Source organism: Diorhabda carinulata, chromosome 2 (genome assembly GCF_026250575.1).
Source record: "Diorhabda carinulata isolate Delta chromosome 2, icDioCari1.1, whole genome shotgun sequence".
In the NCBI taxonomy this organism is placed as follows: Eukaryota; Metazoa; Arthropoda; class Insecta; order Coleoptera; family Chrysomelidae; genus Diorhabda; species Diorhabda carinulata.
Window position 1 is genome coordinate 26,862,667 of NC_079461.1, and position 12,723 is coordinate 26,875,389.

The window sequence follows — 12,723 nt, forward strand, 5'->3', positions numbered from 1 at the left end:
GGGCAGGGTATGGTACAAAAGATTATTTGTAAGTCATCAAAAAGTACAGTGAAAGCTGATAAAGTACAGTGAAAGCTGATTTCATAAATACAACTTTTTTTACAAATTTCGTATTTTATCCTTAGGATTACCCAATAATTGTTTTAATGTATTATTGGATTTATAAACCAATTTAAAACCCACTCTGTCAAATATTTCTTTCAATCCTTTTGTATAAACAGGATTGAAAGATACCAAAGCAAATTTTTCTTGCTTTTGATTTTGGAAACAGGTGGTTTCACATAGAGATTTCTTAAACCTATGACGGTTAATTAAATGGAAAATAATGGAAAGGTACCATTTTTGCATATTTTAGTAATTTCTTTATCTTCAGTCACTGAAGACGATAACTTAGTTATCGAAACTCGCGTCAGACAGTGTAATTGTGAGTGTTGGCGTAGTTATGGTGTAAACAGTGTATTCAATATTGTGCACAGTGGTAAAGATGAAGGGAGACCTATGTCCAGCAGTGGACGCAATTGGTTGTTTGATGTTGATGATGACATGAAATGGGCAGTGTCAAAAAATTCTTAATTTATTTATTATAATTTATTGCCTCTATATTAAATAATACAATTCAATTATTGGATCAAAAATTGACTATAAAGTATTAGGTATTTGAGGTAGTACTATTTTCTTGAGCTCCACTCAAGGATACAGAACAAATTAGAACATTAATTTGTTCAGGAGAAGGACATCCAATTAGTAACTGATCTTCATTGCTGTAACCGATCCTTAATAAAATCTGATCAAGTTGCATGAAAGCATTAACAATATTATTTTTTATAGGTCGGAATAAAATGAATTCAGTTTCTCTATTAGAAAGATAAATCTGCATGGATCGTTGGATTTGAGGTATTTTTATTTTCATGTTCTTTTGAATTTCTTTAACTACTGATGAAAGAGTTTCAGCTTTCGCAAAATCCTCTTGCAAAAATTTCTCAGGTGCTACTTTTTCTTGTAAAGTTTTTTCAGATTTTGCTATCCAATCAAGGATGTTACCTAAAAATGAGAAGTACTAAAGAAGTACCAATTACAAAATTTCCATAATTTATTGTTGATGGCTTTCCTTGGAAACAATAAACATGTCTTACCTACAAGTAATTGAGTTACCAGGGTGATGAATGCTTCACAAGATTGTTTCAACTGCTTATCAATTTCTTTTCGTGAGTCAATCAAGTGCTCTTTGACTTTTGGCGTTCCCTCTAATAGAAATTCTAACAATGCGTTATTTGATCCAAATGTGAAGATTTTATTTCTGTGATTGATTAGATCCATGGCTGCTTTCTGTACTGTAGTAAAATCTAAAGTTGTTTCTTTAACAGTAAAGTCAACCTAAAATAGATTGATAATTCTAAGTAGTTTGGACCATTTATTGACATGATCCCAATCAAAATCAAACATTTGGTAACAGCATATTCAAAGTAGTTATAAAAAAATGAGTAAGGAATTGAATTAAACGTTTGAAAAAAGTAAGAAAAACGAAATGGTACAGAATCAGATATGGGCACATAGGGGAAACAAACAGGCAGACATCAATACATAAAAAAAATTAAATTAGTATCTGCATATAATGAGAATGAACGGATAAACAAAGGCTAAGAAAATATTGAAGGTAAATAAAGAAAAAAAAAGAGGAAAACAAGAGGGGATACCAGCGAAAAAACTGTGGGTTGAAGAGGACGCAGAACCACAATATGACGTATAAGAAAAAAAGTCAAGGATATAATATTCTGTTCCTAAATAAAATAGCTTACCTGAAATGGTGCAATTTGCTCCCTTATAATTAACAAATGTTTAATTTGAAAAAGAAAACCATCAATTTTAGTTTTTTTTGTAGAAATAATGTTTGCTGCTGTTTTGACAGTTTCTATACATATGACTATAGCTTCTTGTGCTAATCCTTGAAATGTACTTCTATCTAAGCAAAAATATAAACGAGATAAACAAACAAGGGTGCGTTTTACAGTAGGATACCACATGCCGTGTAAATCTGCAGATGCATTTCCTGAAAATAAGACCATTACAATTTAGTTATGGTATTTTCTATACTAGTTTAATTATAGATTTTATGCAGTTTTGTAAACTAACGTGTAGTAAAAATAAAGAGCAAAACTCCCTCTAATAATGTATAGCATTAAACACGTAGAATTTTTTCTCTGCAAAATATCAAAAAATCTACTGATGCACAATCTGGCAAAAACAAATCTATGCTCAAATCATGTTTTAATAGTTTCATTATGGACAGAGGTGAGCATGAATCTTCATCACCGGAGTCTGAATAAAAATTTGACTCCTTTTAACAAGAGTTAAAATTACTGATAGACTCAATAAATTAAGTAAATCAGTGAAGATTTTACTTCGTAATTATCAGAGTACTTATACTCCCAAAGAAGCTTTGTCACTAGATGAGTCATTATTATTATATAGAGGGAGACTGAGTTTTAAGCAATATATCAAGGAAAAGAAAGCAAAATATGGGATCAAGTTCTACGAACTGTGCACGACAAAAGTTTATGCTTGCAACATTGATATCTATAAAGGTTAACAGACAGAAGAAGCAAATATGACAAAGTTACAATCTCTCGTGTTCAGACTTCTTTCGCCTTTTCTAGGGGCATCACGCTTTTATGGACAATTATTATACAGCGTTTCTCAAGCAAACTCATACAACAGGAATCCTTAGGCTAAATCGCAGAGGAAATTCTAAAGAAATCACCACTAAAAAACTTATCTAAAAAAGGTGAGCATGAATGGTTGCGAAAACAGAATGTGTGATTGTCCAAATGGAAAGATAAGAGGGAGGTATTGATGATTACCACAAAATTTCAACCAGAAATGATTCAGCCGACTAATTCTTATAAACCAATCTAAATTTAAACCAAAAGAAGTCTCTGAATTCACCCTAAATATGGCAGGCGTCGACAGAAGTGACCAGCTGGTACAATAAAGTGATATTTCATCTGACAGAATTTATTTTTATCAACAGTTTCCTTCTTTATCAGGAAATTACTCAATCGAAAAGTTTAGTTTTCGAGAGGCTATCATAAAGGATCTACTTTAAATTTCATCAAATATAAAAGATGGGGGAAAATTAGTTAAAACGGGAGCGATTAATAATTCCAGAAGTTACTTTTTGAGATGTCACTAATGCTCAAGAAAGGGAAAAAGGGGACAGACATCATGGCGGTGATCTCCATGGGAAAATAAGCCACCGTTATGTGTTGGAATGCAACTTGTCACTCAAAGATATGTTTTTTCACGAATTTTTTCCTGTGTAAGTTGACGTTTTATTTTGGAATTAAATTTTTTTCAGGGTTTTCCAAAGAAAATGTACTTTGTTTATTTACAAAATAATTTTATAATAAAGTTTTTTTTATTTAGATAACATATGTTCTTACTACTACATATCTGCAATAGCAATCGTGTGTCCCTTCACAGACAAATTTTCAATGTTTAGGAACAGTACTTTGATAGCAGACTGTAAAAACGATTGCTCTTCAAGATGCTGACTTCTACTTATTTTCGCAGAAAAACCTATTTTTCAAAATGCTCTGAGTAGTTTCAAAATTTTCCTAGTGTCGGAGAATGTGTTAAAAAAAGTTAGTATTTCTCTTAGTAATACTGTCATCTTTTCTTAGTCATGTACTCCAAATTTTGTTTTGCACACTTCAACAAACCCACCTCCTATTAAAAATTTCCTTATCCTACTAAATTCAATCTCTCTGTCTATCTCCAATGCCAATATACCTTGTTCTGATTCACCAATTGCTTGTCCTTTTTGAAGCTTATTTTATAATTCCTTCAATTTGCAAAAATCATTGTTATGTTGTGCACTTAATTCATGGCTACATCAAGGTCCTCGGGATTATATTTAATAGTTTTTGATTTATAAATACAATAAAATATAAAACTGATCAATCAACCTAATAGAACATGAAACAGTTTGAATATATTTTATGAAATGTTATAATGATACTTTACCTGTATAAGAACGAAAGTTTGACATTTGTGAATTTATATTAGCAACTTCCTGAGATTCAAGGGATACAACCGAACTCCTTGAATCTGATCTTTCTTTCAATTCCAAGACAATACTCTCAATTTGTTCTAATTTTTCTGGGTATGCCAAGTCACCTGGTGATGGTTTGTAATTTAAGAGATCATATTGGAAAAACACATTTGTTCTAAACACAAGTCTCTCCTCAACATCTTGCCATAACTGTTTAATGATTTCAACATATTTACTTAGTTGGATGGAGTCTACAACTTTATCGCTTAAAAATTCATTTCTCAAAATTCCACATAATTCACATAGAACTTCTATATGAATTATTGTAATAAGATTTGGTCTCAATGTGTCATAAAGGCACTGACAAAGTGCTCCTAAATAATCATTTAAATGTTCAGTTCCTTTTGAAAAAAAGTAATTAAAACACATTACTTCATCTTGACAAACTTTTAGGATGAAGAGGCAACATGATCTGAATAGGGTACTATGATCTTTATAATATTTTTCTTTCAAATCGTTCAAAGCTTTTCCTACAGCAACAGTTAATATAGGTAGCCTCTGAGTAAAATATGACTTTTTACAATCAATTAAAACATTTTTATATTGATCATTTCTGGTTTCCCTTTCCTCCAAATTGTTCAGAATATTTCTCACTTTTACTGAAACACTTTGAAATTTCCCATAATATAGAGAAAAAGCAGAATCAACCATACTATTAATATGAGGGACCTGAGCTGATTGGAAATTAACATTGGGATCTACAACTTGCTTTGTTGTCTCAACAAGTATAGTATTTACATAATCATATATCTTATTAAGGATAGTATTTAGAAGACTCTCATATTTCATCTTATAAATTCTGGATTCCTTATAGTGCAGATGTTGATTTAAATAGTCTATACTTTCATCTATCTTGTCTAAAATATAAATGCAATCGTCATTATTCATTTTATTTTTTATCCTTTCAACTCCATCTTGACATTTCGTAAAATCAATGAAATACTTTATTCTATCATTTATTTGTTGCTTTTTTTCCTTTAATATTTTTTGATTAGCCATAAGTTGCTCACTAAGATCATGCAAGTAATTCGTTTTTTCTGTTACATTATTATAATTTTCTTTTAAACTATTGAGAGAACATAACGCTTTGTCTGACATATCAAAGAGAATCTCACAATTAGATTTATACTGAGTTAACAATTGGTAATAGTCTTGATACATTTTTAAATTTTCGTGTTTAATATCATGTTCAACAGCTATTGTCCATTTAACAAAATCTTGTAATGTGTATATAGTATCTAGTGTCTCACTGGTTTTATCCACATCTGTATCGTTCTTTTCTTTCACAGTATTTGATATTAAATCACCTAACTCATAAATTACATCCAGTTGCTCCGCTGACAATGGTGCTAAAGACTTATCTAGAGATTGCCATTTTACAATATTGTCTTGTATAACACGTTCTTTTAAATTTTCACTATTGTCAGTTGATCCAACACTTGGCATATTTTATCAATTGTTATTATTGTTCAATTTTTCTTGAATAAATTTGTTTTTAACCTAGAAACGAAAAGTGACGTTGACGAACCAATGTTTAGGTCTTGTCTTCTTCTGTTTCAAATAGTTATGAATGCCTGGAATTATGATTTCTTCAAATTTATTTTTTATACTATTAATCAAAACAGTCTGTTATAAAAAATATAAAACAAAAATCGTAACCATTACATTATTGTAAAGTGTTGAAAATTGGAGCATTCAAAATTGATTTCTGTTCCAAACAATATGATATTTAAAAGTATATATCAAAATGGGAGAAAAATCCTGGAAATTATGAAACTATTGTATAAAGAATATTCTTTCTACAATAATGAAACTATATAATGGAGATTGTTGTTTTAATTACAAACTTTTAGATTCTATATAATTTGGATTTTTTTATGTATTCTCAAATATTAGTTTGTATATACTAAATATTTAATCTCCTGAATTCTATCCAATTACCCTAAGAACAATTTTGAAGTTGTTTATACAATAAATTGCTGTGATATTTTTGGATTTTCTAAATCTAAAATCCGGACTGATTCGTTCTTATCGTTATTTTTAGTTTCTGTATTTGACACTAGATAGCGACACCATACATAACGATAGCATGAAGAATATGTTTATGAAGTATTTAATCTTTCTATTATTATTACTTCATAAATGTGTTTTTGTGCAATGTTGAATGCGATTTTATCAAATTTTATGCATACCTCTCCCGCTGTTTACATTATTATGTAATGTGATATGATTTCTTCTAAGCGCGATAGATGACGCCACTATAAATGCATCCAAACGTTTATATGATCTAAAATATAGAAAAATCTAAAATCCTGAACCATTCCTTTCCCAGTGATTCCGGATTTACGATGTTATACTGTACTGGTGTTATACTTTAAGGTCTACAGGAAAAATCATTCAATAGCTGATATTATTCTTCTAGTTTACACACGCGCAATAGCAAATTGCATTATAGAAATTATAAGAATAACACGTTTGAAATTCTCTGTTATTAATATTGATAATAATATTAATAATAAAACAACTTATCAACTTAAAATTTGTTTTAATGTTTTCTGTGCTTATAGTGATTTTAAATCATGTGAAAGCAAACTATCGATCGTCGCGTCGCTTTTATGCCATCAAAATGCATGAACATGCGATTGTTTTGTAAATTTATTGATTTCCTTAATTGAGAAAAATGTCACATTTTTGAAGTAAGTATGATTGTGTTGCTTGTCATACCTATTTATTATTGTTTATTAGTATGTTAAGACAACATATAGCATATTTCCTAATTAGTGCGAAAATTTGGATTAACTTTCAGAGCTCATAATATAGAATCCAAATATGGAAAATCTTTCACCTCTCAACCAACTATTTAATAGGTGAAAATGATTTTGAATGACATATATTCAATACTATTTCGAAAAATAATAACATTCCAGGATACACAATAGATCAATATATTAAAGTTTTAGTGAGATAGATTCACGCAAGGGCGTCGTCAGCTTATGACTAAGTGGGGTCGGCAATGGGGCAATATTATGGAGGATAAAAAATATGAACGCCTGGTACATCCGGGTCGGCGCATCCGCCAAAATTTCATTTCGGTAACATATTAGAACAGGACCGGCTTCACGGTATTTATTAGTGGTCGAGTTAGTAACATTGCAATAGCTTTTGATGAGAGTATTTATACGAGGATTTTAAGAACAATATTGTTTACAAAAACAGCCTTACGGAAAACCATAACACTATTATGATGGATATTTTTTATTTGGGATTTTATTCCTTTCCCTTGAAACATTGTATAGATATAAATTATGATTGTTATCTCTTCAGTTTGAAATTAAGGTAAGTTTATTTGCCAAAATTTTTCATTTCAATGATGTTTCGAAGAAAGAAAATCTGTGTAAATGAGCATATGCTAAAAAATAACTCCGACAACGTTCTGGTTCCCGAAGATATCACAAACGCAGAGCTTCCCGAAAATTTAGATTCAACACCGGGACCTTCAAGAAAAAGGCATCAAGTAAACGAGGTGTGGCTATTAAGTATCGAGACTAGCGCTGCTACAGAAAAAGTAAGCATGCTCCAAACATTAGCAAATGTCTGCAGTTTAACCTGAAGCCTATTCTTTTGAATGCGAAGCCTACAAACTAGTGTAGTTGTGGCCTTCGCTTGTATAGAGCAACTGAAACTTACAATTTCTTGAATCTAGTCTATGAATGTTTGACGCGTCCACGTGCTCTTGAGTAGCTCAAACGTTTTAAAGATAGCAGAGAAGATGTTGAACATAATTTACGTTTGGGTTGCCCTTCCATGTCACAAACGGATGAAAATATTGAAAAAGTCACTGAATTTATAGGAATTGACAAAGAACGTGTGCGGTAAATTTTACATGAAAAGTATAACATACGAAAAATGTGTGCAAAACTGATGCCTCATTCCGCACTGTACGGCAAAAGGTTTTTAGCTAAGTACAACCATCCAATGCTAGAACACCCACCTTATTCGCCGGATCTTGCACCCAGTGACTTCTACCTCTTTCCTAAGGTCAAATATACATTAAAAGGAACGATATTTGAGTTTTTTGAAGCTAAGAAAGAAAAAGCGTTACGTTTCCCGAAGGAACTGACAGAAATATACTTCCTGCACTGTTTCGAACAATGGAAGAATCGCATAGAATGATATAGTGATAGAGGAGGTGTATATATTAAAGGTGATAATAAATAAATAAATAAATATACGTGTTATCATAATAAAATATTTCATATCACCAGTCATGTTATTTAATAGCCACAGCTCGAAAAGAGAGAAATAAAAATTATAAATACATATATTGTGGATGAAACTACAAGAAAAAAAGTGCAAATACTAATAGTTAACGATGGCACCTTATTATTGCGCTAAGTGGCTGCCGACATCGACACCCACCAAATGTCACCACAAAATTTACTTACCTCTGTGTTACCTCTGGTGGGCATTGTAGTTAAAGTTTATTTCATCCATTCCCGTGTATAGTGTTCCGTAGTGTCTAGAGAATATAGATAAAGGCTTCGTCCTCTGCACACGTTGCATTTTACGCTAAGTTTAGCGTCTTTAAGTGTCCCTTGATGCGTCAGTGCCCCGATAGGACTCCTGTTAATATTCCTAAGAGTTTGTCTGCCCCTACTCTAGCGAGTCTGTCAGCTATTTCGTATCCCTTCACTCCAGTGTGTCCCGGAATTCATTGCAGGGCAACTTTATTTTCCTCACCTAGGTCCATTAACTTGTCCAGGTGTTCCTAGCCTAGTTTGGATTTTATGAAATTGGAGCTTAGAGCTCTAATGGCTGCCTAGAGTATCGGGCAGATTGATGATCTTCTGTATGAGATAATTCCTTCTTAGATTGAATTGGACAAATATTTATGTTTCAAAAATGCTTGGTGTGTTGTCCAGTCTTTCAGAGTTTTTGGTTCTGGATCCGTACACTCCTATTTTAATTCTGGTTGCTTAATTCAACATAATCATGGCAATTCCTGAATTGCCGCTGAGTTATTAGAATTCATTTATTCTGTGGATTCAAGCGTAAAAATAAAGCAACTATTTTATTTATCTACAAATATGTTGACCTAAAAATCGAATTCGAATTCCAATCAAACCTTTTTTTATAGGTTATATTTACCATGAAACAGTTCGGAGAATTAGTTCAAGGGAACGTTATACCTGTGTGCGTGTATCTACGTAACCGAATAGCAATAGTTATCGATATAGAAAACGTGGATACAGTAACATCCGAACAAATATGTGAGAAGATTACAAACTGCGAAGAGCTAGGATTGAATCAACAATTATGCTCCAATGTATTTTCATTATGGATGATTAGCCCATTATTAGGTAAGAAACTATGTCCGTTGCCAGGTCCTTGCCCCCTTCCCAAGCTTTTTCAGTTTGCAATGAAGTGATTCAGGTCCCTAACACCCAGCTCCGTTGCTTCTTTCAGACATTCCGATGTTTCACTCCCCATGTATTGTAGTCACTTCGACACCAATGCTGTGCAGTGATACATTAGGTGTTCTATTGTTTCTTCCTCTTCACTGCATTCTGCACAGAGATCGTCAGTTCTGATACCCATTTCCTGAGTCTAGTGTGCAGTAACCGGTAATCACTGCTAGGACCCTTCGGATCGAGGCTTTCCCATAGCCCAGCAGTTCTGTTGTCTTCCTTTTCTGTAGCACCGGCCACAAGGAGCGTGAGATGATACAGTCATCTCTATTACTCCATCTCTTGCCGTGCTATTCCTCTAATATTCTATTTTTCGTGTCTCTCAGCAATTTCATTGGTGGTATTTGATTGCCTTCTACATTGCTGTGTCCAGGTATCCAGCAGAGTCTAGCTTTTTGGTCAAGAATCCATGACAGGGCTTCGCAACAACTTATCACTGACTCAGATCTCACTGCCGTAGACGATAGAGATCTCAGAGCCGCTTGGCTATCCGTGTAGATTGTGATGTCACGCACCGTTTCATCTCTGCATTGGATTAGCTCAGCGGCTCGTTCTATGGCCTGCAGCTCAGCTTGCATTATGTTGTAGCCATTTCTAAATCTCAAGGAGTCCCTTATTCCCAGAACTTCAGAATATACTCCCGCTCCCGTCCGTTCGTCCTTTACGGACCCGTCAGTGAAGATCGAGTTACTTACTGCTCCTGGGTTCTCTTCCCAGTCCTCTCTCGTTGGTATGAGGATGTTCAGGTCTATCAAAAGTCAGTCTGGCGGAAGTGTAGTCGGTGCGTTGTTTCAACACACCTTTGTCTACTGTATCCGCCATATTCTCTATCTCCCTTAGTATCTTGGTGTGCCCATAGTTGGATTGTTTCCACAGCCCAGTTTCCCTAAGTCTGAGGGCACTTTTAGCTGCTAATCCTTTTATGTACAGATCTAGTGGTTTCAGATTCAGCAGCACATCCAGTGCGGCCTGAGGTGTGCTTATTTGTGCTCCCGTTATGCCTATGGCTACAACCTCTGTATAAGCTTTGGTTGTAGTTCCCATTTTCTTCCAAACATCTTCCTAAAAATGTAGAAAGCGTTGATTCCCTTTTTCATCCTATCCTCCACATTCCTTTTCCAGAAAAGCTCGGAGTCTAGGATTAATCCCAGATATTTCGCCTCCAGTGAGAGGGTCAGAATTTGCCCCTTCAATTTTGGTAGCCGAAAATTGGGTATCTTGTTTCTCCTAGTGAACAAAATCAGTATGCTCTTTTCGGGGTTAACCTCCAGTCCATTGTATTCTGCTCAATAGATGATTTCCTTGAGAAATGCCTCCATCAAATCGCTTAGCGTCTCTGGGTGCTGGCCCGTGACGAGTAGCACGACATCATTGGCATATGCTATTATCTTTACTCCTTTACTCCTGAGTTTTCTCAGGATTTACTCAATTACTATTAACCACAATAATGGGGATATTACACCACCCTGTGGTGGCACTCCAAACTTTATTCATTACACACCCACACATACACAAGTCAAGTGGGGCTGCACTATGCGTAACTTCGAAGACATAAAGGTCACAGAATACCTACGTAGGTAGTAGTACCTTTGGTGTCAATATTGGGCATACATCTGAGGAAGATTTAGCTCGCGGCATAAGCAGATAAGGTAGCGTGGTGATCGAAGTAACCCAACCTAACCTAACCTAACCTATCCACATGAAATAAAATTGGCGTTTCATTTTGATAAAATGAATGATAAAGTGAACGATGAAGCTGTAATTAGTAGAAAAAACGTAGGTAGTGCTCATCACTATCTGAAAAGCGTTATGATCAGACCTGAGAGCATAAAACTACATCTCAACCATACATCTGGGAGTAATGCTTGATAACTTATTTAACTTCAAGTATTAGGTGGAATATGCAAGTTTCCAGCCTATGCAGTAACAGCAACATTCTCCCGGCTGCTACCTAATCTTGGAGAGGTTGCGTAAAGTGCTGTCGTAACTCATGTGGACTGATAGCAACTACAATGGAATGCCTCAGTTAAATCATGGTGAGATTAACTACAAAATAAGACACGGATACTCTCAGCTTCCGTGCGTATCTCGTATCCTCGAACAACTAGTTAAAAAAGTATTCTGAGATCTCCGGTCTACAGAAAAGAAGAGAGAAAAAAATAAAAACGGCTAGAAGAGAAACAAGTGATACTCTGAGTTATTAGAAGGAAGAGTAGCAGCTATATTATCTTTTTGTGAAGATTGTTAGCTGGTATTTAATATCAGGTCCTGATGATATATAAAAGTATTTTCCAATCGACTAAAATACACATACAGACATAATCGATGCTTCTTTTAGAATTACAACTTAAACCAACAGACAAACCATATAATTTGAGAAAATCTTGGAGATATTTCTTGGAGCAATACAGTCATACGTCATACAATAAACAAATCAGAGATGAACCTCGATTGGTCTTCCAGAGAAATGTGTTTTTCTCACCTTACCTCGAAGAAAAAATTAAGTAAGTATTATTCATGATCTCAACATTCAAAAAATAATCCGGATCACGTTCATTAACGTTCGGATTATAATCCCACCTGAGTGATTTGAACCCATTGGTTATTCAACCAAACACATCATTATTACACGTCATCCTAACAAGCAATTAAATTTCTTCTACACACTATATATCTACTGTATTTTGTTTTATCATCATTTAAAGGTATCGAGGGGTGAAAACGGCAAAGTAGAATAACAAATTTTGATCAGTGATTTTTCCAGAGGTATAGGATTTAATTTTGAAAAAAACCCCAAAAAATTAATGAAGTCTTTATTGCAATCGATAGAACGATCAGTACTCTGTCCAACATATCGGCCGGTATTTCAGGAATTAATGCTTCAATGTTGGCTTTCAGTGCGTTAATCATTGCTGATTTACCCCTGTAGACATTAGCCTTAACATGGTTCCACAAGAAATAGTCTAAAGGCGTTAAATCACACGATATAGGCGGCCAATTGACGGGCCCCAAATGTGAGATGAACTGTTCACCGAAGGCGGCTCTCAATTAGGCTATTGTTTCGCATGCTGTGGGACATGTGGCACCATCTTGTTGAAACCACATGTGAGGCATGTCCGATTCTTCCATTTTTGGCAAAAATAA

At 34.1% G+C, this 12,723-nt stretch overlaps 2 protein-coding genes across 4 annotated transcripts in view; one reads left to right on the forward strand and one right to left on the reverse strand.

The window, feature by feature from the left end:
- Nucleotides 1–564: 564 nt before the first annotated feature.
- On the reverse strand, nt 565–5,672 carry LOC130904148 (conserved oligomeric Golgi complex subunit 3). 2 transcript variants are annotated; one of them, XM_057816738.1, is made up of 5 exons: nt 5,539–5,616; nt 4,024–5,502; nt 1,797–2,047; nt 1,134–1,374; nt 573–1,041 (listed from the first exon to the last, which is right to left on the reverse strand). In XM_057816738.1, the coding sequence occupies exons 1-5, from the start codon at nt 5,555–5,557 to the stop codon at nt 650–652; spliced, it is 2,382 nt and encodes a 793-aa protein (XP_057672721.1). In that variant the 5' UTR covers nt 5,558–5,616; the 3' UTR covers nt 573–649. The 2 variants fall into 2 exon arrangements, with proteins under 2 accessions (XP_057672720.1, XP_057672721.1); XM_057816737.1 differs by having other exon boundaries at nt 565–1,041; nt 4,024–5,672.
- Nucleotides 5,673–6,463: 791 nt separating this feature from the next.
- The window catches only part of LOC130904149 (FERM domain-containing protein 8), a 33,755-nt gene continuing 27,495 nt past the window's right edge, over nt 6,464–12,723 (forward strand). For both annotated transcript variants that reach the window (XM_057816739.1, XM_057816740.1), the window contains exons 1-3: nt 6,464–6,807; nt 9,249–9,471; nt 11,918–12,083. In XM_057816739.1, coding sequence (XP_057672722.1) covers nt 9,261–9,471; nt 11,918–12,083 — 377 coding nt within the window. In that variant the 5' untranslated portion in view covers nt 6,464–6,807; nt 9,249–9,260. The remainder of the gene's footprint in view (nt 6,808–9,248; nt 9,472–11,917; nt 12,084–12,723) is intronic.